A 20194-nucleotide genomic window follows, 5' to 3' on the forward strand; every position below is an offset into this window, starting at 1 on the left:
AGATATATAAGAGCATTTTTGCGAAAGTAAAAGAGGAATTCGGGGTGGAGTTCCGAACTACCCAAGCTAAACAATTTGAGGCTTCAATACACGCTCGCGAAGGGTAGGCCTATGGTCCTATAAACACCAAACGGAAACAAAAGGGACTCAGAATGTTGCAAATACCTACCAAACAAGAATAGATAATGGTTAATTAATTATGAAAACCCAAATTTTATAGCAAAAATCATCCGAATTTATGTTAAAAACAATGAATTTAGCAACAAAAACTGAAACCAAACGAGCGTATTTATGGCACGCCCATAGTGCCTTTAATAGGAGAACAATGAACAATCTGATTGTTTTACATAATATAATTTTTTAGAAAAAGGTTATCAGAGCCTTTGATAATATATTAAATATAATTTTATTAAGCATAAAAATGTGTTATTATTTATTTTAGTACATAAATATACGAAATAAAGTTCAATACTCATTGTTCTATTAAAAGGCACTATGTGCGTGCGATATTCTATGACTTGGATACTCTCGTTTGATTTCAGTTTTTGTGGCTAAACTCATCGTTTTTAACATAAATTCGGACGATTTTTGCTATAAAAGTTGGGTTTTCATAATTAATTAACAATTATCTACTCTCGTTTGGTAGGTATTGCAACATTCTGAGTCTCGTTTTTGTTTCCGTTTGGTGTTTAGTAGGACCGCGCTCGCGAAAGACAACAGTCGTTCAGCAGGTACGTGGGAAGGGAATTAGGCAAGATAATAATTATCCTAGGGGCTAGGCGATCGGGCGTTGCACGACCCTCCCCATGTTATTGAAGGCGCCATGAGAATTAATGTAAATTAGCGGTGGTAAGTAGGCTTTACAAAAAACAAAACTTGTAGACAACATTTTATTATTTTAACATGTTTGAGATGTTCGGCGATATCACACACGTGTGTACTGACGTCGATGTAAACAAACAGCCAACTTACTACTTCCGTCTGAGTGTATTGCATTTTGGGTAATGATGACGTTTTGCTCGACGACCACCCACAGATTTAACCGGTTATTTCGGAGCACAAATTGAGCAGAAACGCGGTCTTGTTATTGTTATCTATTTTTAATCTATTTTAAAATAACCGGTTAAATTGCGTTATGCAGCAGAAACAGACCCTTAGATAACTGAATGTTAATTATAAAAATTGAACTGCATTTCTAACGTCGCGGACAGGACAACTTTGTCCACGTTTAAAAATTGTATAATTTTGCTATTAAAAAAATTTAAAAATAAGTTTTTTACATCAATGTAATCTTTTATTTACAAATAAAAATATAATTCAACCTTTGAAACACTGTTTAAAAGTTTATGTCAAGTGAAAATATTAAAATTCATAAATATGAAATATTATTTATAAAATTAATTATTCGAAGAGTTATAACGAGAAGCAATATTGTAAAATGTTATCAAAATATTTATTTACACTAATATAAAAGTTATGCTTGGCATATTAAACAAGACTTTAACAAATTTAAGGCGAATCTTTAAAAATTGGCGTTGGTGTTTGACGTCTGAATTTGTTAGTGGATCCAAGTTGCATCTGAAATTTTCTTCTATCCTTGCTTGGATTTAATAACTGTAGGCCTACTTCTATTAAAATTCAATCTTAATTATTTAGTATCTGATTTATAAAAGGTTCTTGGTTGCAAATTCACCAAAGAATGAAATCTACAAAGCGATGACCGCACCCAATTCTCCCATTCATACTGGTCATGTTGTTTTGGATTTAGGTATTGTTCTTTTGTGGATTGTTATTTTAAATACAGACCACAATGTTTTGTGATTAATAAACAACAGTTAACACCTTTGTACTGTACTTCTCAGCCTACAGTACAAAAACACTTTTAAATTCTTACAATATTGTCATCACATTCATAAAAAAAATGTCCCATCCGTAACATTTAATAAATTTTGATAGTAATGTTTTTTTAATAAAAAAATACAAGTTTTAACAAACTTGTTTAAATCTATTGCAATTTAATATCCTTAGGAGTTGAAAATTAAGATTTAAAATTAGGAATTGAATAACAATTTTAAATTTTGAAATACAAGTATGAAATTAATAAACAATAACTAATTTTAATAAAATACTTTATTATGAATAATTGGAGCTCACTTTGAAAAAAAAATAACTGCAGTATATTTATGGGCAAAAATGTTAACAAGATGCATGGTTTTATTATGAAATAAAAAGGATTTAAATGATATGTCCCGTCCTTAACAAAAATGTCTGTCCCGTGCCTACGAAAAATATTTTTGAATATGATATTTTCACCAAAACTTTCAAATTATTTGTTTATAATGTATTGCATATAGTTTTAAAAGGAGAAAACAAAATATTAAATTGTGGTATCAATACTTTTAACTGAAATGTAAAAAACACCATAAAACTACTATTAAAATGTCGCGGATGGGACAATTATGAATTTTGAAATGTACCGTAGTTCCTCGGGTATAATCCCACCTCGGGTATAATCCCACCCCCGACTTTACGATTACCTTCGCACGCAAGCATATCCCCGGGCAAAGTCCCAGTGTATAATTTAACATTAGGCCAGAGGTGGGCCTAGGCCTACTGTAGCTAGCTAGGCCGACGTCAATTTCTCACCAAAAAAATAGAGTAGTTTCTCTGAATTTGGCTGACTTAAAACTCATCAAACATTGTTAAGTTGAATACAACATTAAGGCTAGCATGCCCCGATCGTCACGTTCTGTACATCCTTTCGCCGTGCGTCGTGTACATTCTTTCTTGTTGTTTACTGTGCATGCTTGATTACCATAAAAAAAACACCGCCCTCTATACCGACCGGCTTGTGCAGTAGAGTTTGTGTCACATGCAACAACATGCGATTTACACAGAGAGCTCGAGCTTGTGGGTGAACATGGAGAACTTGTATGATCGAGTTCATGTCGATTTAGGAAGTTAGGCCTAGATCACATTTTAGGGTATTTTTTAAGTAGAAATCTCAGGGAAAATCTATACGGTAGGCATAGCACAGGTAAGACCAATTAGGCCGCCTAGGCCTAGATGGCCTGGCCGTATAATTGCTAGGCCTACATACATCGGAATATAGCTTTTAGATAGCCTAAATCGTAGCTAGAAGAAATATCGTCATTTTCAGTTCATGCAGCGGGAAATCCCCGGGTATAGTCCCACCTCCCAAATTAGGGCAAATTTTACGTACAAGGGGGGTGGGATTATACCAGGGGAACTACGGTATATATGAAATTTAATAAACAAAATATGTGTTATAAATGCTTGAATATGTACAATAGAGACATAGAGTAACTATATCTGGCAAAAAAAATGTTCAAAATATGCATGGTTTGTGAAATAATTAGGATTTAAATGATACGTCCTGTCTGTAACAAAAATGTCCTGTCCGTAACAATATATTTTTGAAATATGATATTTTCATCAAAATCTAAAATTTTCAAAAAATTTGTTCATGATATAATGAGATATAGTCCTCAAGAGGAGAAAATGAAATATCAAGATTTTTGCATCATTACTTTTAAAATAAATGTAAAAAAAACCGCCTAAAACGTTGCGGACGGGACATTTATGAAATTAATAAACAAAATTTTAATTAAATACTTGATTATGTATTATTGAGACATAAAGTAACTATATCTGTTGAAAAAACAGTAATAAGATGCATAGTTTATGAAATAAATAGGATTAAAAATGTCCCGTCCGTAACGCCAAATATGACTTTTTCATATTTAATATTCAATAACTTAAAAAATCAATATCAGAAAAATAAAAAAAATGTTATTTAATAAACTTCAACATGTCTACTTTGAGAAATGGCCAAGAGTTACATCAAAATCAGTAAATGAAATTTTTAAACCCATGGACCAAATACTGTGGAATGCCCCTATTCTGTTTTTTTTTAGGCTTCATCATTCAAATGTATTTATTCTGAATTAATTTGAATGTTAATGTAAGAGGCTGAATGTAATGACAAAGAGAGTATTATTGTTTTACAGTAGAATGAAACTATAAGTATAAAATTGTCAGTCATAAATCAATATATATGAGGTCTCTGTTGACTATTAATTTACAATAGAAATGAAAATACTGACAATAATTAGTACTACTATTTAGTATTAGCTGTTGCACATAGTGTGCTGTTAATTTACAATAAAACCTACTAGTGACTTTATGACAGGACGGTAGACAAAGGGGGACGGTAGATGAAAAGATACAGTAGTCTACACAAAATATTAATCTGCGCATGCTTATGCACAGTATACTGAGCATACTCTGTTCTGTTCATTATCAGGAATTATATTTGGTTGATTTAACATTCAATCCAATGGACGGAGTAAAGTTCATTGCATCATTTTGAAACCTTGAAACAATAAAAAATGGCTGGTCAGTACGCAAAGGGAATACACATTGTAGTTTTTCATTTTTAGTTAAACTTAATTAAAACATCATATTTTGTCATTGTATATTATAATATGTGGTGGCTGTGAATTCAATTCAATTTAATTTCAATTCAATAACATTTATTCAATAATGGTAAGACAAGAAAAACAAGCATCCTCGTAGCCTCTTTTTAAGGTTTTTATTAGGTGTTTTAATTCATCCTTTTGAACTTTGCTAACTTAACTTTAAATTTTAGTTAGTGTCAATGACCAACTTAAGGAACGATCAATGTTTTAAATTTTTTTCATTTTTGAAACAAGTTTATTTTTAATCTTTGATATTTTGTGGATAACTAAAGTTTGAATTTAAAAGAATGATCAGTCTGTTAACAAATATTAAGCTTTACAAAATGATTAAAGTTGATCTTTTTATCTTGTGATTTTCAAATAGTATACTGTTGACATTATTGCTTATACTTGAATGAATGCTGTAAAGTAAGCATTGATAATCTGTCATTGTTCTAAAATATTAAAAACTGTAGCAACACCAACATTACAGTGGGTAGATTAATATTTAAACGAGAAGATGAATAAATAAAACAATGATAGAATATGAAACTACAGACTGTGCAAAGCACCGGTGCTCACTGCTGTTACCTATTTAATAAAGCATTCCATAATGATAACAATAATGCTTACATTTTATCATCATTCCTGATGATGATCAAATAAAGTTTGAAACATTGAATCATTCTTATTTGGATTCAGTTTTATACTATGTTGTATTTATTATTATTTAAATAGATGAATAACAAGGCCGTATACATGGCTTTAGTCACGTCTGCAAATTTGAGTTAGTGTTTACCGACCTACCGACCGACATAGTGAGCTTAGAGTCTCAGTGATTAAGTTCACTTAGGTTGACCCTGGTCTCCCCAATTTCATTTTTTTTTGTATATACTGAAATAGACCGAATAATGAAATGAAATCATCATCTAGTTTAATTCTGGTAATAGTTTTTCTTTTATTTAAATGCTATTTCAATTAAAGGTGTTTTGTAAAAAAGGTCTAAAAAATTAAATTAAATAAAATTTTGTACAGATTTTTTGGTTTTTATTGAACAGTAAGCTGGTACTAAAAGTGCTAACAATATAAACAGAATTTAAAAAAATAAAATAAATGATGAGTGAGGGCACTGTGTAATATAAAATGTATAGGCCCTTGTAATGTATTATGGAAAAAATAATTACTAAAAATGGGTCTAATATGGGTCTATATTACATCCTTTAATATCATTGCTCTTCACTATTTAATGATGATGAGCTGGTGGACGAAGTTGGTAGTGTGTTGAAAATAAAAGAGAGTATAGTAAAATGCATTACTAAAAATGATGAATAAAACATCATACTAAAATATTCAGTACAACTAGCCTCTTTGATCATTATAATACACAGGGATCATGAAGGCATTTTTTAAAGATGTATTGTCCCTTGAAACACAAAAAATTGAAGGTCAAAATATTCTAAATTTAAAATGGCCATATCAAAGTAATATTAAAGTTATTCACTTTAAGTCGAAAATTTGAGCCAAAAACAACAAGTTTATGTAATTAACAGGTAAATTAGTTTGATTACATTTCTTCTTCGAGCGAAAGTAAACAAAGATTTCAAACCACGAGTATGCATTATGCATATGCTAATTAGGATTGTTTACAACTCGTCACAGTTGAGAAGGTATTTTCACACAGATTGTGAGGAAATTTTATGAAATATGCATACAGAGTAGCCAAACAAGCAAGCGTTTCATTATGGGATATGTTTTGATCGAAAACTTTGACTGGAAGTCAAACAAAAAAACGTCTGTATTTCAGTTAAATGATTTTTTTTCCGACAAATTTTTGGTGATAGTTAATAACTATTATGATACTTCAAAATGACCCACTTTTTTCAAAATCTTTTATTTTTTATTTTTTTGGAATTAGTCAAAGGGACAATACATCTTTAAGTGACTTGTCTAAAAAACAAATTTGTGAAAATTGCACTTTTAAAATACAAAAACACTATTTAATTTTTTTTCTACGGAAGTGATTACAGTAATTTTATTAAAACCCTACAAAATAACATATTCAAAATCTGATTTAATTAATCTTCATTTTTCATGATTTTGGGGACAATAGACTTTTTAATTAAATACTGTTTAAAAAATATAATGTTATTTAATAAAATGGTCAAGGCACTATTGTTTTCAATGTTTTATAAAGTGTTTCAAATGGAAATTATATTTATCAACTTTGCACTGATTACTAGTTGCATTATGGGAGTATTTTTCCATAAGTGTTAATAATAATAATAATAGATAGATTTAAATAGCGCAAATAAATGATGTCTCTATGCGCTTGACAATAAAGAGAAAGAGTGGAAACCAAAAGGAAGAGAACAAAAAGACAAAGCTAAGCACCCAAACCGGAGTATGGGAATACACCATCACCGCTAACTAGGGATCAGTGTGTAAGGGATTCCCTGTTTAGCATCAGTTAAGTCTTTTCAGGAATCCGGTGCTAGTCAGAAAACAACAATAGGCAAGAAAGGTGAACAAGAGCAAAAATCAAAAAAAATGACTGGGGTAATAATGCAAAGAGAATAGAAGCATTGTGCAATAATTTCTTTAGTATTTTTGTATTTAATACTTTTAAAATTATATAATTAGAATAGAAAATTATTACAGTAGGCCTACTGTATAATTAGGTATGAAACTAAAAAATTACCGGCCTAATAATAGATGTTCATAACCACCAAGCTAATTGAATTCAGCTATCAAAACTAATTTCCATTATGTAATTGAATAATAATAATACTCTATACTATGTTAATAATAAATATTCAGTTTAATATCTTTTAATTTGTTTTAACTTTAAAAGCTAGCATACCAAGATACAGAAGCCAGTACAAGACAGAAAAACCAACAAAGTGATTTATCACTGTGAATGTATCATCCATGTGATTTTTTTTGTAAATTATCAACTTTCAAATAATCAATAATCAGTATTTTGTTTCACATGCTTAGAATTATTTACAGGGGCAGTAGCAGGACTATCTTTAAGGGGATTGTCCAAATGTCCAGGGCCTTAGCCAGTATCTGAAAAGGGAACGAGATTTAAACAAATTTTGTTAAATGACACCTCTAGATGGCGGGAAATGCTCTCGCACATAAAATTCATAATAAATGGCACCTCTAGTTCGCCGGAAAAGACACTCCAAAGCATGCTAGTAAACAGAAATATGATCATAGCCTATTTTTTCCACCAGTACAACACATGCAACTAACATTGAAACAATAGGATAACATTTTTTGCATTTTCAATGTGAACGTCAGGGGGAAGTTCCAATGAAGGTGCTTTAGGTAAGGTAATAAATTCTAATAATTATAATCAATTAAAGCAAATCAATTAATGCAAATCAATTAATATTATCAATCAATCAACAACAACATTTATTTAGAAAACAGTTCATGAAATAAAAACAGCATATATTAAAAACAATAATAATAATTGAAACAAGTTTAACAAAAAAATATGAAGCTGCTGCTATAAATATTGAGCAAAACGTTTAAATTGTATTATTTTGAAATAAATGCTAAATATGTCATAAAACCACAAAATTCATTTTTTTTCATCTGTACAACTGTCAAATTGAAAAAAAAAGATAGGAATATAAGGAAGCAAAAAGTTTGGAAAGTCCGTAATTACTACGAAAATTTAATCTACTCCCAAAACAAATGTTTAAATCAGATTTGAACTTGCTACGGTCTTAATTGCCTTTAATATTAATATCGTTTCTTAGTCTATTTAAAAGTGTAGTATATGATCTATAGTGTGGAACATTGCTGACATGTCTAATGACTGTATTTTGAATGCTTCAAATTTAAATGATTATCTATTTGTGTAATACTCCAGGAATATTAAGTATTTTAAATTGTATTGAACAGTTTTTATTTCGGTACAGAAAAAGTTTAATTTTTCTTTTTCTGATGATTATGATTTCTTATTAAATGCCTCTTACGTATCGCTATTACATACTGTCTTATGTGAATAATAACCTTTAGAGTAGAGAACTCAAATTCTTATTTACAGTAAAATTGAAGTACTAGTAGCAGTAGAACAGTATGGACATCTCCGAGTGAAGACATACTTGAATAGCTCTGCATAATATTTATTTGATTCACAAATCCTTTAACAAACAAATCACCATCTTTGTCATACGCATAATATATTTAAATTTGTTAATTGACAAGCCAAGTGAGTGTTGTACACTACTGATTCAATCACTTTTATGTTGGTTAAATGAGGTCTGCTATGTTTTTTGGAGGATTGCAGAGTTTGGCAATTATTTTAAACAAAAAATAATGTTTTACCCCAAATATAAGTGGAATAGTCTTGATTTAACCATTGTTTCTAATCAGAAAAACTTTTATATAATAATTGAAAATCATTATCTCTCCAACTACTTTTCTGATAAAATAATATGCTATTGTCTATATTTCTGTTGATTTTATTTATTTATTTTAAGTTTTGGTTCCTGTATAGTTATTACCTTTATTCATGTAATTTATTTTATGTTTTCATGCTACTTTTTAAACAAATTAATGTAATCTAAATATATTTTCTGTTTTGTATTCATTTGACCATTACGAAAAAATTTGTATTGAACTTTAACTTGATAATATTGTTATTTGATTTTCAACTCATCACAAGTCCTAAAAATGAGTGCTTATGTTTTTCATATGTACATTTGGATAAAAAGAAAAAGCCAGTATACAATCTAAATTAATAGTTGTGCATTAAATCAGGGCAATTATTAAATACATTCCTAAGTCAATATACATTTTATTTTGATTTCAAATCTCATGGAATAATTAATTTATGTGTGAAATTATAGGACAATTCTCAATAAAAAAACATAACAATACTGCTTGAACATTAGATGAAAGAGAAACTTCAATCACTGAATGTCAGTAATTCTTAAATAATTGACAGAAGGTGAAAAGGTGTAAAACTAATCAAAGATTAAACATCTACAAGAAATAATTCAGAAACAGAAGGACTTGATTGTTCCATAGTTTTGTACAACAATACTGTAAATGAAATTCTGTATTTACCTAAAATAATACAAGGTTTAGGTAAAAAGGAAAATCAACATTAAGTGCATATTTTATTAATTTTGTACAAAAATACTACATAGTGTAAATTTTAGTTTATTTAAAATATTAAATAATTTAGTGTTTGAACTATCAAGAACTATTGGTGGTTGGACATTATTGTTGGACACAGATACCTGGGTCTTTGTACATGCTGATATAGAGAGTAGAAGGCATGGGACCACATTAGCACTATTTAGTCAATGAAATCAACTAGTAGCCACATGCTAGAAAGATGTCCTATTCACGCTGCCGTGCTGTTTAATAGTACAGGAAAACTATGAATTATGGTTGAAAAAATTGCAACAGAATTTATTTCACCACAATGCATTTCTATAAGGTCCCTATATGAACATATTAAAAGTCTAGAAAAATCCAGGTAGGGGAAATAGGTTTTTTTAAACAAAATGGCCGCCAATGTCGAAAATGCCTAAAAAAGGACAAAAAAAACATAAATAGTAGATCTAATTACCACTTTATAGCGGTTTTTACAATGATTTTTATATTTCTTTACAGTTTCGAAGATCTGAACTACAATATACACATTATTTTAAGTGTTGTTAATTAGAAAATGGCCGCAAAACAAATGTATAAGTATCTAGATATATCCCTATTGTTATAATATATAAAACGCAGTCCTTCCTATGCTTAATGCATAGTATTACGGTGTCTAATAATAAGTCAGTTCATTTACATTTGTACTGTTATAACAATATATTACAACATTGGTGGTGCCAGTGGGGAGGGGTATGGGATGGGAGATCATATGGGAAGGGTGAGGGAGTCTGTCCGCCCCCCCCCCCCTCCCCTCTCCGCAATTGGCTATATTCGGGAGTATATGTAGACAATATGATGATATTTCCTAATATAAAAAACAATACCCCATTGAGTGCTGTTTCAAAGATTTTCATTTTTAAAAGTGACTAAAACTACCCTTTACTGGTATAATATTGTCGGAACTTCTTGGTGCGCTCCCATTGATGGCCCAGCCAATAAGACATCATTTTGAATAACCTACACCACCGCACCCTTTCCTCCGCCCCCATCGGACATCATTTTGAATTTATTTCGTTGAATGTACGCCCCGCCACATGCATATTATACATAATATTGTGTTTTAACACATCTCTATTTGTAATAGAATTCACTGAATGACATGATGGTGTTGTATTTGTTCATATCTAAAGGGTGTATTTATTTGATTATACATGTTACCACATTACACCCACAAAAATAAACGCCTCTCCGAATAAACTCCTCACGACGATTACGCTCCCACTACCCTCCTTAAAAATCAACCACCAAGGGCATTTATTCAAATAAATGCGGTAATTTCACTTTCATCTTGTCAGTATCTCATCCTCCATCTATTGGTGGGGAATTGAGCATGTGCTGATGCCGTGGCATTCTTAAAAAATAGTGGAGCAGCAGTCCAAACCATATTTTTTGCAACTGCAATTCATTTTACTACAACCTTATTTACAGGTACATCTAATCAACTTTAATAGTTTCTCTGGTGCTGGTAGTAAATTTGTCATCAATACTTTCCATCCCTAGTCTGTGGGTTGAAGAGTATTTCCTATCCACTGCTATACCTGGTAATAAAGACTCACGATTATATATGTTACCACATTACACCCACAAAAATAAACGCCTCTCCGAATAAACTCCTCACGACGATTACACGCCCCCACTACCCTCCTTAAAAATCAACCACCAAGGGCATTTATTCAAATAAATGCGGTAATTTCACTTTCATCTTGTCAGTATCTCAGCCTCCATCTATTGGTGGGGAATTGAGCATGTGCTGATGCCGTGGCATTCTTAAAAAATAGTGGAGCAGCAGTCCAAACCATATTTTTTGCAACTGCAATTCATTTTACTACAACCTTATTTACAGGTACATCTAATCAACTTTAATAGTTTCTCTGGTGCTGGTAGTAAATTTGTCATCAATACTTTCCATCCCTAGTCTGTGGGTTGAAGAGTATTTCCTATCCACTGCTATACCTGGTAATAAAGACTCACGAAATGAAATTTTGCAGCAAGGGAATAGATTTGCTTTTTGCAACTTTCTCAAAGAAAAGTAGGCTGTCTAAAGTCTCCATTGACTTCCCTCCATATATAGCTACCAATGCCAAATTCCTGATGCAATGTTTTCTTTTTTTTTGGAAACTGTTTGGTTTACAGAATTTGACATACAACTCCAACTGTGATGTGATTATTTTTAAGACCAACACCTTTTCCTAAACCAAATTTACTTACGGCCCTGAATTATAGCCATTAAATACAAGAGTTTACTTTGCCTTCACATAATGTAACAAACATACATGGTACATAATAAATGTCTTGAAATGTTGCTGTTTCGGGCCAAGAGGTTTGATGTAGCAGTGCTCCCCCATTGATAACTACAGTGGGCAGTGAGATGAAGGTTTCTGAGTAGTCTAGCAGTGTGTATGGAGTCAATGGAGTAACAGAGGGCTGCAGAAAAGTACAAGGTTCTTTTTCAACAAATGATGCATTGTGTATGACTGTCTCACATAGCCATCAATGATGAAATAGTATATGTGAGGGAATGTGCACTGCTTCTCTATTGATGAATATGGTTGATTTTGACCCATGTGTAATAATATGTTCTTTCCTCTTAAATTAATATTCTGCCACGGTTGCTTCATTCATTGATTTAATACCGTATGTTCTCGATGGGGGAGCACTGTGAATGCATGTAAAGTCTTTCCTTGGTGTGAAGCTCTGTAAAAATTAATTTGCTTTTTATACATGGAATTCAGGGATGTGATGCTACATCCCATCTATTTGGTTAAAAAAAAGGTGTTATTCTTAAAAAGTCATAACACCTGGGCAGTAGTATGCTTACAAACTCTGTAAAACCAAACGTCTCCAAAAAAAAGAAACCATCTCATCAGAGGAATTGGCATTGGTAGCGCTATGGAGGAATACGTTCTGGGAGAAAGTAGCAAAAAGCAAAACAGCACTTGAAATAAAGTCTATTCCCCCCAACAACAAATGCTGCAAAGTGTTATTCCCTGCATGTATATTACCATGGTACAGCAGTGGATAGAAAATACTCTTCAACCCACAGACTGGGGGATGCAAAGTTACAAATGGCGTGATGTGTCCATTGATGACAAATTTACCACCAGTTACCACTGTTTGTGACGAATACCACGGCATCAGCACATGCTTAATTCCTACCTATAGACAGAGGATGATAACTGGACAATGAAAATGAATGGATTAATAGATTGTAAGATTGTATAATTCTAATGTAAATGAACTGTTTTGTTAGACACCGTAGTCCTGCATTATAATGCATAGGACTACGTTGTCTATTATTATAACCATGGTGATATCTTGATACTTAAATGTGTGTTTTTGCTGCTAAATAGCACTTAAATTAAAATGTATATTGCAGTTTAAATGTTTGACACTAAAGAAATATAAAAAGCATTATAAAAACTGCTATCAAGTGGTAATTAGATATACAATATATGTTTTTTGTTCATTTTTAGACATTTTTCACCATTGGCGGCCATTTTGTTTAAAAAAACATATTTCCCCTACCTGGATTTTTCTAGACTTTTAATATGTTCATATAGGGACCTTATAGAAATGCATTGTGATTAAAAAAATTCTGTTGCAATTTTTTCAACCTTTTACTGATTCTGAGCATATCTTTCCTGTACTATAAGGATATTTTATGCTGTGGGTACAATGAGTATATTTGAACTACATAGCATTCGCTGGGTTGGTGTTACCGCAGCCGCTAACGCAGCGTTGAAGGTAGGTTGTTAAAAAGTATGACCAATGAAAGGTAAGCCACATGTTAAAGGTTTCCTAGTCGTTGGGCTTATAGTAATATTGTTATATATGCATTCAGCCATATGTGTACTGTGAATAAAGTGTTTGTAACAAGCAATTTTACGTCTCTTGCCCGTTATTTAACATTCTTGATACGGTGCTTTACTACAAGGAAAGGTAGTAGGACCTTTCTCTCTTAAAGGGTGGAACTGGTAATAGACTAGGCTATGAATGAGGTAGGTGCCACCCGGAGAGGTAGAAATTCTCATATGACTTTTCTAGACCAGTTTTTTCTGGGGAATTCAAATATATTGGGTAAACGGGCTGTAACCTGAGAACTTTCGCGTGAGGGCGCTTTTTTCAAAATGGCTGCCAGTTACAGTAGGCTATGATATCTTGGCAACCACTGGTCATAGAGAGTTGATTTTTGTGTCAAATTGTTCGGAATGTACATGTTCCTATTTGATTTAATAGAACATTTTGTCCGAAAATGGCCGGAAATACCTATATTGACCTTTGACCCAATATCTAACAGATATCATATCTCCGTAACTACTCGACACAGAAAGTTGTAATTGGTGTCAAACTCTCCAGAATTTAGATGTTTATATTCAAACTAATAGAACATTATCTGTAAAAATGACCGGAAATAATGTTACTGACCTTTGACCCAAAATGCAAGACATTTCTCCTATCTGATCACGTTAATCCTGTCAATTAATTCATTTTGTGCCAATTGGAGGTTGACATTCTCATATTATTTTCTGGACCAGTTTTTCATGTGCAATCCGAATATATGAGATAAATAAGCCATAACAAGGCCAAGAATTTAATTCTTTTACTACATACATGCTTCCCTTTAGTGTTTCAGTCTGTATGTCGTGTATTAATCTTCAAGATCGCTCACATCACTGCAATCTGAAAAGTCTTCCTGGACATCCGTGGGCATCACTGTCTCAATCCATTTAGGCTCCATTTGTTCGTTCCATCCATTGTGTGTACTGTTGTTGACAAAATCATTGACGTCTGCTGATTGCCATTCTTTAGTAATGAAGTTTGCTCTAAGTATATGAAACTCAAGGGTCTGCTGACATGGTGGCAGTAATGATATATCTGTAATCTTGTTGTGTCTGGAAAACTTTCTGTTGAAGATAGCATATCTTGCTTGATTTACACTTTTCCCCTTCACTCCATACAATAGTGAAACATTCTCTTCAAGTTCCTCATACAACTTTGGGGACCCCTTTGGAAACAAGCCTCTGGGCTTAAAGGGCCATCCCCTGCTTTCCATGCTTTTTTCTTGTTTTATAGTCTTGTATTTTTATATTTAATGTTTCTCTTTTTATTTCATTTACATTATACTGTTTTATAAATTTGTACTGTATTTGGAAAGCAATAAATATTACTTACTTACTCTTTTGATGGAACATCTGACACTCCAAGGTTGCAGAATGTGTCAACAAATTTTTCTTTTGATTCCAGAAGCCAGCAGGTACGTTTTCCTTTCCGAAAGAAAGCGGAGTTATAATCGTTACCTGTGAAAGCATGGAATCCAATAAGGGATGATTTCTGCGCTTTTGTTAAATCAATGTCACTCAATTTCAGTACCTTTCGGTATTTCCCAGTGTTTGTATCAATAATTACCCTCTGCCCATCATCTATGAAATGAGATAGTGCAATGACTTGAATATCAATGTCTCCAGAATGGGAACGAATTATTGCTACGCCTTGATTATTATTTGTTAAAGCATGCTTTGCATGCAGGATGACTTTCGTGTCGGCTTCTTCTTGTCTACTATTAAGCTCCGGAACCAATACAACATCTCAGTTAGTAACGTAGATGCATTCTTTGTACGATGAAAAGTAGATAACATCACTCCTCATATCTGTTAGAATGCTTTCTTTCTTTGACACTAGTACACAGCGAATAAGCTCAATCAATCTGGTCTTGTTCTCGCCGTTGGCAAGGAAATTGTTGAAATCAATGGGCAACTTTGATATTGTTGAGCTTACAATTACTTTTGGTGCAATACCGCGTCTGTTTCTCTCAACAGACTTAATGCTTTTTGGCAAGTATGCATCGGCAACAATATCAACACGCTTGTATCCTTTAGGGATGCTGTTGAAAACCTTTGCTGCAAGATCCTCGTACGTATCAGGGTAAGATGTAAATGTTCTGATTAATGCCATCAAGTCAACAACATAGGCAATGACAGTAGCCTTTGCTGGCAGTGCTCGACCAGGATCCATAACATCATCTCACTTTATTTTCGAATAGTGGGAAGAAACTCGAAATCAAGGCAAATGGGAAAGTAAAAGTAATATAAGCTAATCGGGATGTTTTAGGAAAGCTTCTTGCCACCTCAACAAAGCATGGTAGAATAATTGACTTTAAGAAAGCCTTTCAGTATCCACTTACCCCTGTCCCGCTAAGCCTGGCTAATGCAGATGGGACAAGACGAACAACTCAGAAAAGTGTCCTAATGGAAATTCTCATCGAAAGTTCAACAGATGTTATGGATCCTGGTCGAGCAATGCCAGCAAAGGCTACTGTCATTGCCTATGTTGACTTGTAGCAAAGGTTTTCAACAGCATCCCTTTACATGCTTTAACAAATAACAATCAAGGCGTAGCAATAATTCGTTCCCATTCTGGAGACATTGATACTCCAGTCATTGCACTATCTCATTTCATAGATGATGGGCAGAGGGTAATTATTGATACAAACACTGGGAAATACCGAAAGGTACTGAAATTGAGTGACATTGATTTTAACAAAAGCGCAGAAATCATCCCTTATTGGATTCCATGCTTTCACAGGTAACGATTATAACTCCGCTTTCTTTCGGAAAGGAAAACGTAACTACTGGAAGCTTCTGGAATCAAAAGCAAAATTTGTTGACACATTCTGCAACCTTGGAGTGTCAGATGTTCCATCAAAAGAGTTGTATGAGGAACTTGAAGAGTATGTTTCACTATTGTATGGAGTGAAGGGGAAAAGTGTAAATCAAGCAAGATATGATATCTTCAACAGAAAGTTTTCCAGACACAACAAGATTACAGATATATCATTACTGCCACCATGTCAGCAGACCCTTGAGTTTCATATACTTAGAGCAAACTTCATTACTAAAGAATGGCAATCAGCAGACGTCAATGATTTTGTCAACAACAGTACACACAATGGATGGAACGAACAAATGGAGCCTAAATGGATTGAGACAGTGATGCCCATGGATGTCCAGGAACTGTTTACACATAATGAATATGAAGACTTTTCAGATTGCAGTAATGTGAGCAATCTTGAAGATAATTACACGACATACAGACTGAAACACTAAAGGGAAGCATGTATGTAGTAAAATAATTAAATTCTTGGTATGGCTTATTTATCTCATATATTCGGATTGCACATGAAAAATTGGTCCAGAAAATAATATGAGAATGTCAACCTCCAATTGGCACAAAATGAATTAATTGACAAGATTAACGTGATCAGATAGGAGAAATGTCTTGCATTTTGGGTCAAAGGTCAGTAACGTTATTTCCGGTCATTTTTACAGATAATGTTCTATTAGTTTGAATATAAACATCTAAATTCTGGAGAGTTTGACACCAATTACAACTTTCTGTGTCGAGTAGTTACGGAGATATGATATCTGTTAGATATTGGGTCAAAGGTCAATATAGGTATTTCCGGCCATTTTCGGACAAAATGTTCTATTACATCAAATAGGAACATGTACATTCCGAACAATTTGACACCAAAATCAACTCTCTATGACCAGTGGTTGCCAAGATATTATAGTCTACTGTAACTGGCAGCCATTTTGAAAAAAGCGCCCTCACACTAAAGTTCTCAGGTTACAGCCCGTTTACCCAATATATTTGGATTCCCCAGAAAAAAACTGGTCTAGAAAAGTCATATGAGAATTTCTACCTCTCCGGGTGGCACCTACCTCATTCATAGCCTAGTCTATAAGATAAATTCAGTTTTACTAAACTATAGCATAAAAATTTGAAATTGCATAAAAACACCAGAAACGTAAACGTTATATTAAATATATTTAGTTATCTGATAATATTTGTTACCACACCGTTTATTTTTTCTTTATTGTAGCACAATAAAATAAAAAAAAATTATGAAACATAGGGGAAATTATGGATCAATAATTATTAGAATGTACGATCAATAGGAATTTATTGTCTATTATAAGACTATTATATAGGTCCCATGACAGAATTCAGCTTGTTAAAGCCATAAAAAAGTTAATAAATGAATCACTTAATGAGGTATTGTAGTAGTAAAATAAACATTTTCTATGCATATTATAAGTTAAAAAATGTGTATGAAATTGGTCTGAATCAAATCAATAAAGGAAAACACCAGAAACGTAACGTTATATTACCTATATTATAGTCATCTGATAATATTTTTTACAACACCGTTTATTTTTCCAATTTTTTTTTAAAGTGCCTCAAAGTTTATGTACAAAAGAATAGAGATTCTCCTGTGTAATTTGAACTTTACTGTAGCACAATAAAAATCCAAATTATTCTGTGATATTATAAAAAACAATTATGGATAGATTATTAGGATGTATGATCAATAGAAATTGTTTGCCTTTGACTATTATTATATGACAGACAGAATTTAGCTTGTTAAACCCATAACAAAGCTAATAAATGAATTGTATAATAAATAGTAGTAAAATGAACAAAATATTGCTGGATGTGTAAATGTGTATGAAATTGGTCTGAATCAAATCAATAAAGTAAGAATAATTCCATCTACAGTATTTATTCATAGGAAAATTGTCATGGAATATAGTTTTATCAAATTTAATCTTAATAGATCAATCTTAATTTACTCTGTGAACATGAATGTAAATTGAAAAGATAGGACCATATCCAACTGAAACAAGGACGAACCAAGGTTAATATTAGTTTAAAAAAGGTTGTATTGAAATAGAATCTACAACAATGAAGAGTTTATAAACAATTGTAATACATTTATATAATGCAAAGTCATTTACATCCATTGATTAAAATACAAAGTTATGCTACAATAACTTGGCATATATATTTTTGTTAAATAGCTTGTACTGAAATTTGAAATTTGTCTATATAAGTTCTTTTAAACCATTTAACATTAATGTTAGAAAATGTTAAACTTAAAATTATAAAAATTGAACCTTACATATAGCTACTGTATGTTTATCCTCAAAAAAGTTTTGTTTGATAAAGTTGGATGATGGAGATAAATATGAATGAATAAAACATGATAAAAGTGCAACTGCAGACTTTGCAAAGCACTGGTGATCACCATTATCAGTGCTCTAAAATATTTCATAATGTTAAATTTTGGATACACTCTGAACTTGTTACAGTTGTGTAGAACATTTAAATCTAGTTCAGCTTTCTTGTGTTTCTTGTTGTTTTTCACCTCTAATGTAGGTTTTTTAGTGTTAAACAATTTCCCTTTATTTTTTGTTTACTATACTAAAAATATTGTAATGGATCAATCATCACCTAGTTATGCTAATGATGATTTGTTTATTTTTACATTTTGTATGACATTGTAATGGTGGTTTGATACTGTAATTATTATGTAAGGTGATTTGTTAAAAACTAGGTACGGTAAATAACTTACAAAATTATATTTGTACCACTATTTCAGTTTTATTTATGTTTGTTAATCCTGAGTATAAAGAAAGAATAAATGTGGCAGATATACTATCTGTATCTTATATTGTAAATGGAAAAAATAATTACAACCTAATAACAAAGAACTATAATTGTGGTGTGTATTAAAAGATCACTTTAGCTCTTAACCAAATTCTGCATCATCATTCTTGGGATTGGTGGTGGTGACTATAACCAGGAGGTGGTTGGAGTTGGTGGTGATGTTGTTGAAAGGAATAAAGGAGAGTATCGCAAATGAGTATGATGATAATTATAAAATAAATGAATACAGTCTATATGTCTATCAACTAGCATCTTTGATCATTTGTACCTCTATGTGATATATAGGTAGAATCATAGTGTTTCAAAGTTATTAAACAATTTTGTGAAAATGAACTAAAGAAATTTTGTGTAATAGAAGTGTACATAATTCAGACTTAATTACTGTATATCTACACTTTGGAATAAGGATTATATTTCAATAGTATGTTGGTGTAGTTTTCATTGTTTTATAAAGAGTTCAATGGAAATGTTTAAACATGACAAAATGTATAGTGTCATAGCAATTTTTATGAATAAATATCAGAGAAAAAAATATATTGAAAAACTTCAAATAATGCCAATTCTAGCATCAATAAAAACATTAAATAGCATTATAACATGCAGATATTATTACTCAAAAGATCATTATATTTAAAATACAAAATATCAAAAAATATGACTATGAAAGAATGTAACTTACTCTGTCTTGGATATTGATGTCTGACCCTGCATCAACCAGCAGGTTACAGCAGGCTGAGTGACCTGTCCTAGCTGCCAAATGCAAAGCTGAGCGTCCAACCTAAAATATAAAATCATACAAGTTACATCTTTTACATATTTATTGGTTAATTAATATTTTATATAATTATACATCCATTAAGTGTCAATTTTCAAATTCAATTTGTAACTTGTATTTGCTGTGTGATCATATACGCAATGCACACAAATACTATCAAATTAGCTTTTTAAAATTTTATTTCTACTTTTGTATACATTTTTATTATTATTCCAGTTTTTACGTAAAAATGTTGTTGCCTGGT

At 31.9% G+C, this 20194-nt stretch overlaps 1 protein-coding gene and 2 long non-coding RNA genes across 4 annotated transcripts in view; 1 reads left to right on the forward strand and 2 right to left on the reverse strand.

Moving 5' to 3' along the window:
- Positions 1-20194, forward strand: part of LOC144835198 (uncharacterized) — a 329884-nt gene that overhangs the window by 212010 nt on the left and 97680 nt on the right. The gene's annotated exons all lie outside the window — the stretch shown is intronic.
- The window catches only part of LOC144835189 (uncharacterized), a 164352-nt gene that overhangs the window by 52113 nt on the left and 92045 nt on the right, over positions 1-20194 (reverse strand). The gene's annotated exons all lie outside the window — the stretch shown is intronic.
- LOC144858925 (palmitoyltransferase ZDHHC17-like) overlaps positions 19123-20194 on the reverse strand; it is a 45249-nt gene continuing 44177 nt past the window's right edge. The window contains exons 3-4 of the mRNA XM_078715075.1: positions 19855-19953; positions 19123-19128 (exon numbers count right to left, since the gene is read on the reverse strand). Coding sequence (XP_078571201.1) covers positions 19123-19128; positions 19855-19953 — 105 coding nt within the window. The remainder of the gene's footprint in view (positions 19129-19854; positions 19954-20194) is intronic.

Source organism: Antedon bifida, chromosome 2 (genome assembly GCF_963402885.1).
Source record: "Antedon bifida chromosome 2, ecAntBifi1.1, whole genome shotgun sequence".
Classification (NCBI taxonomy): Eukaryota; Metazoa; Echinodermata; class Crinoidea; order Comatulida; family Antedonidae; genus Antedon; species Antedon bifida.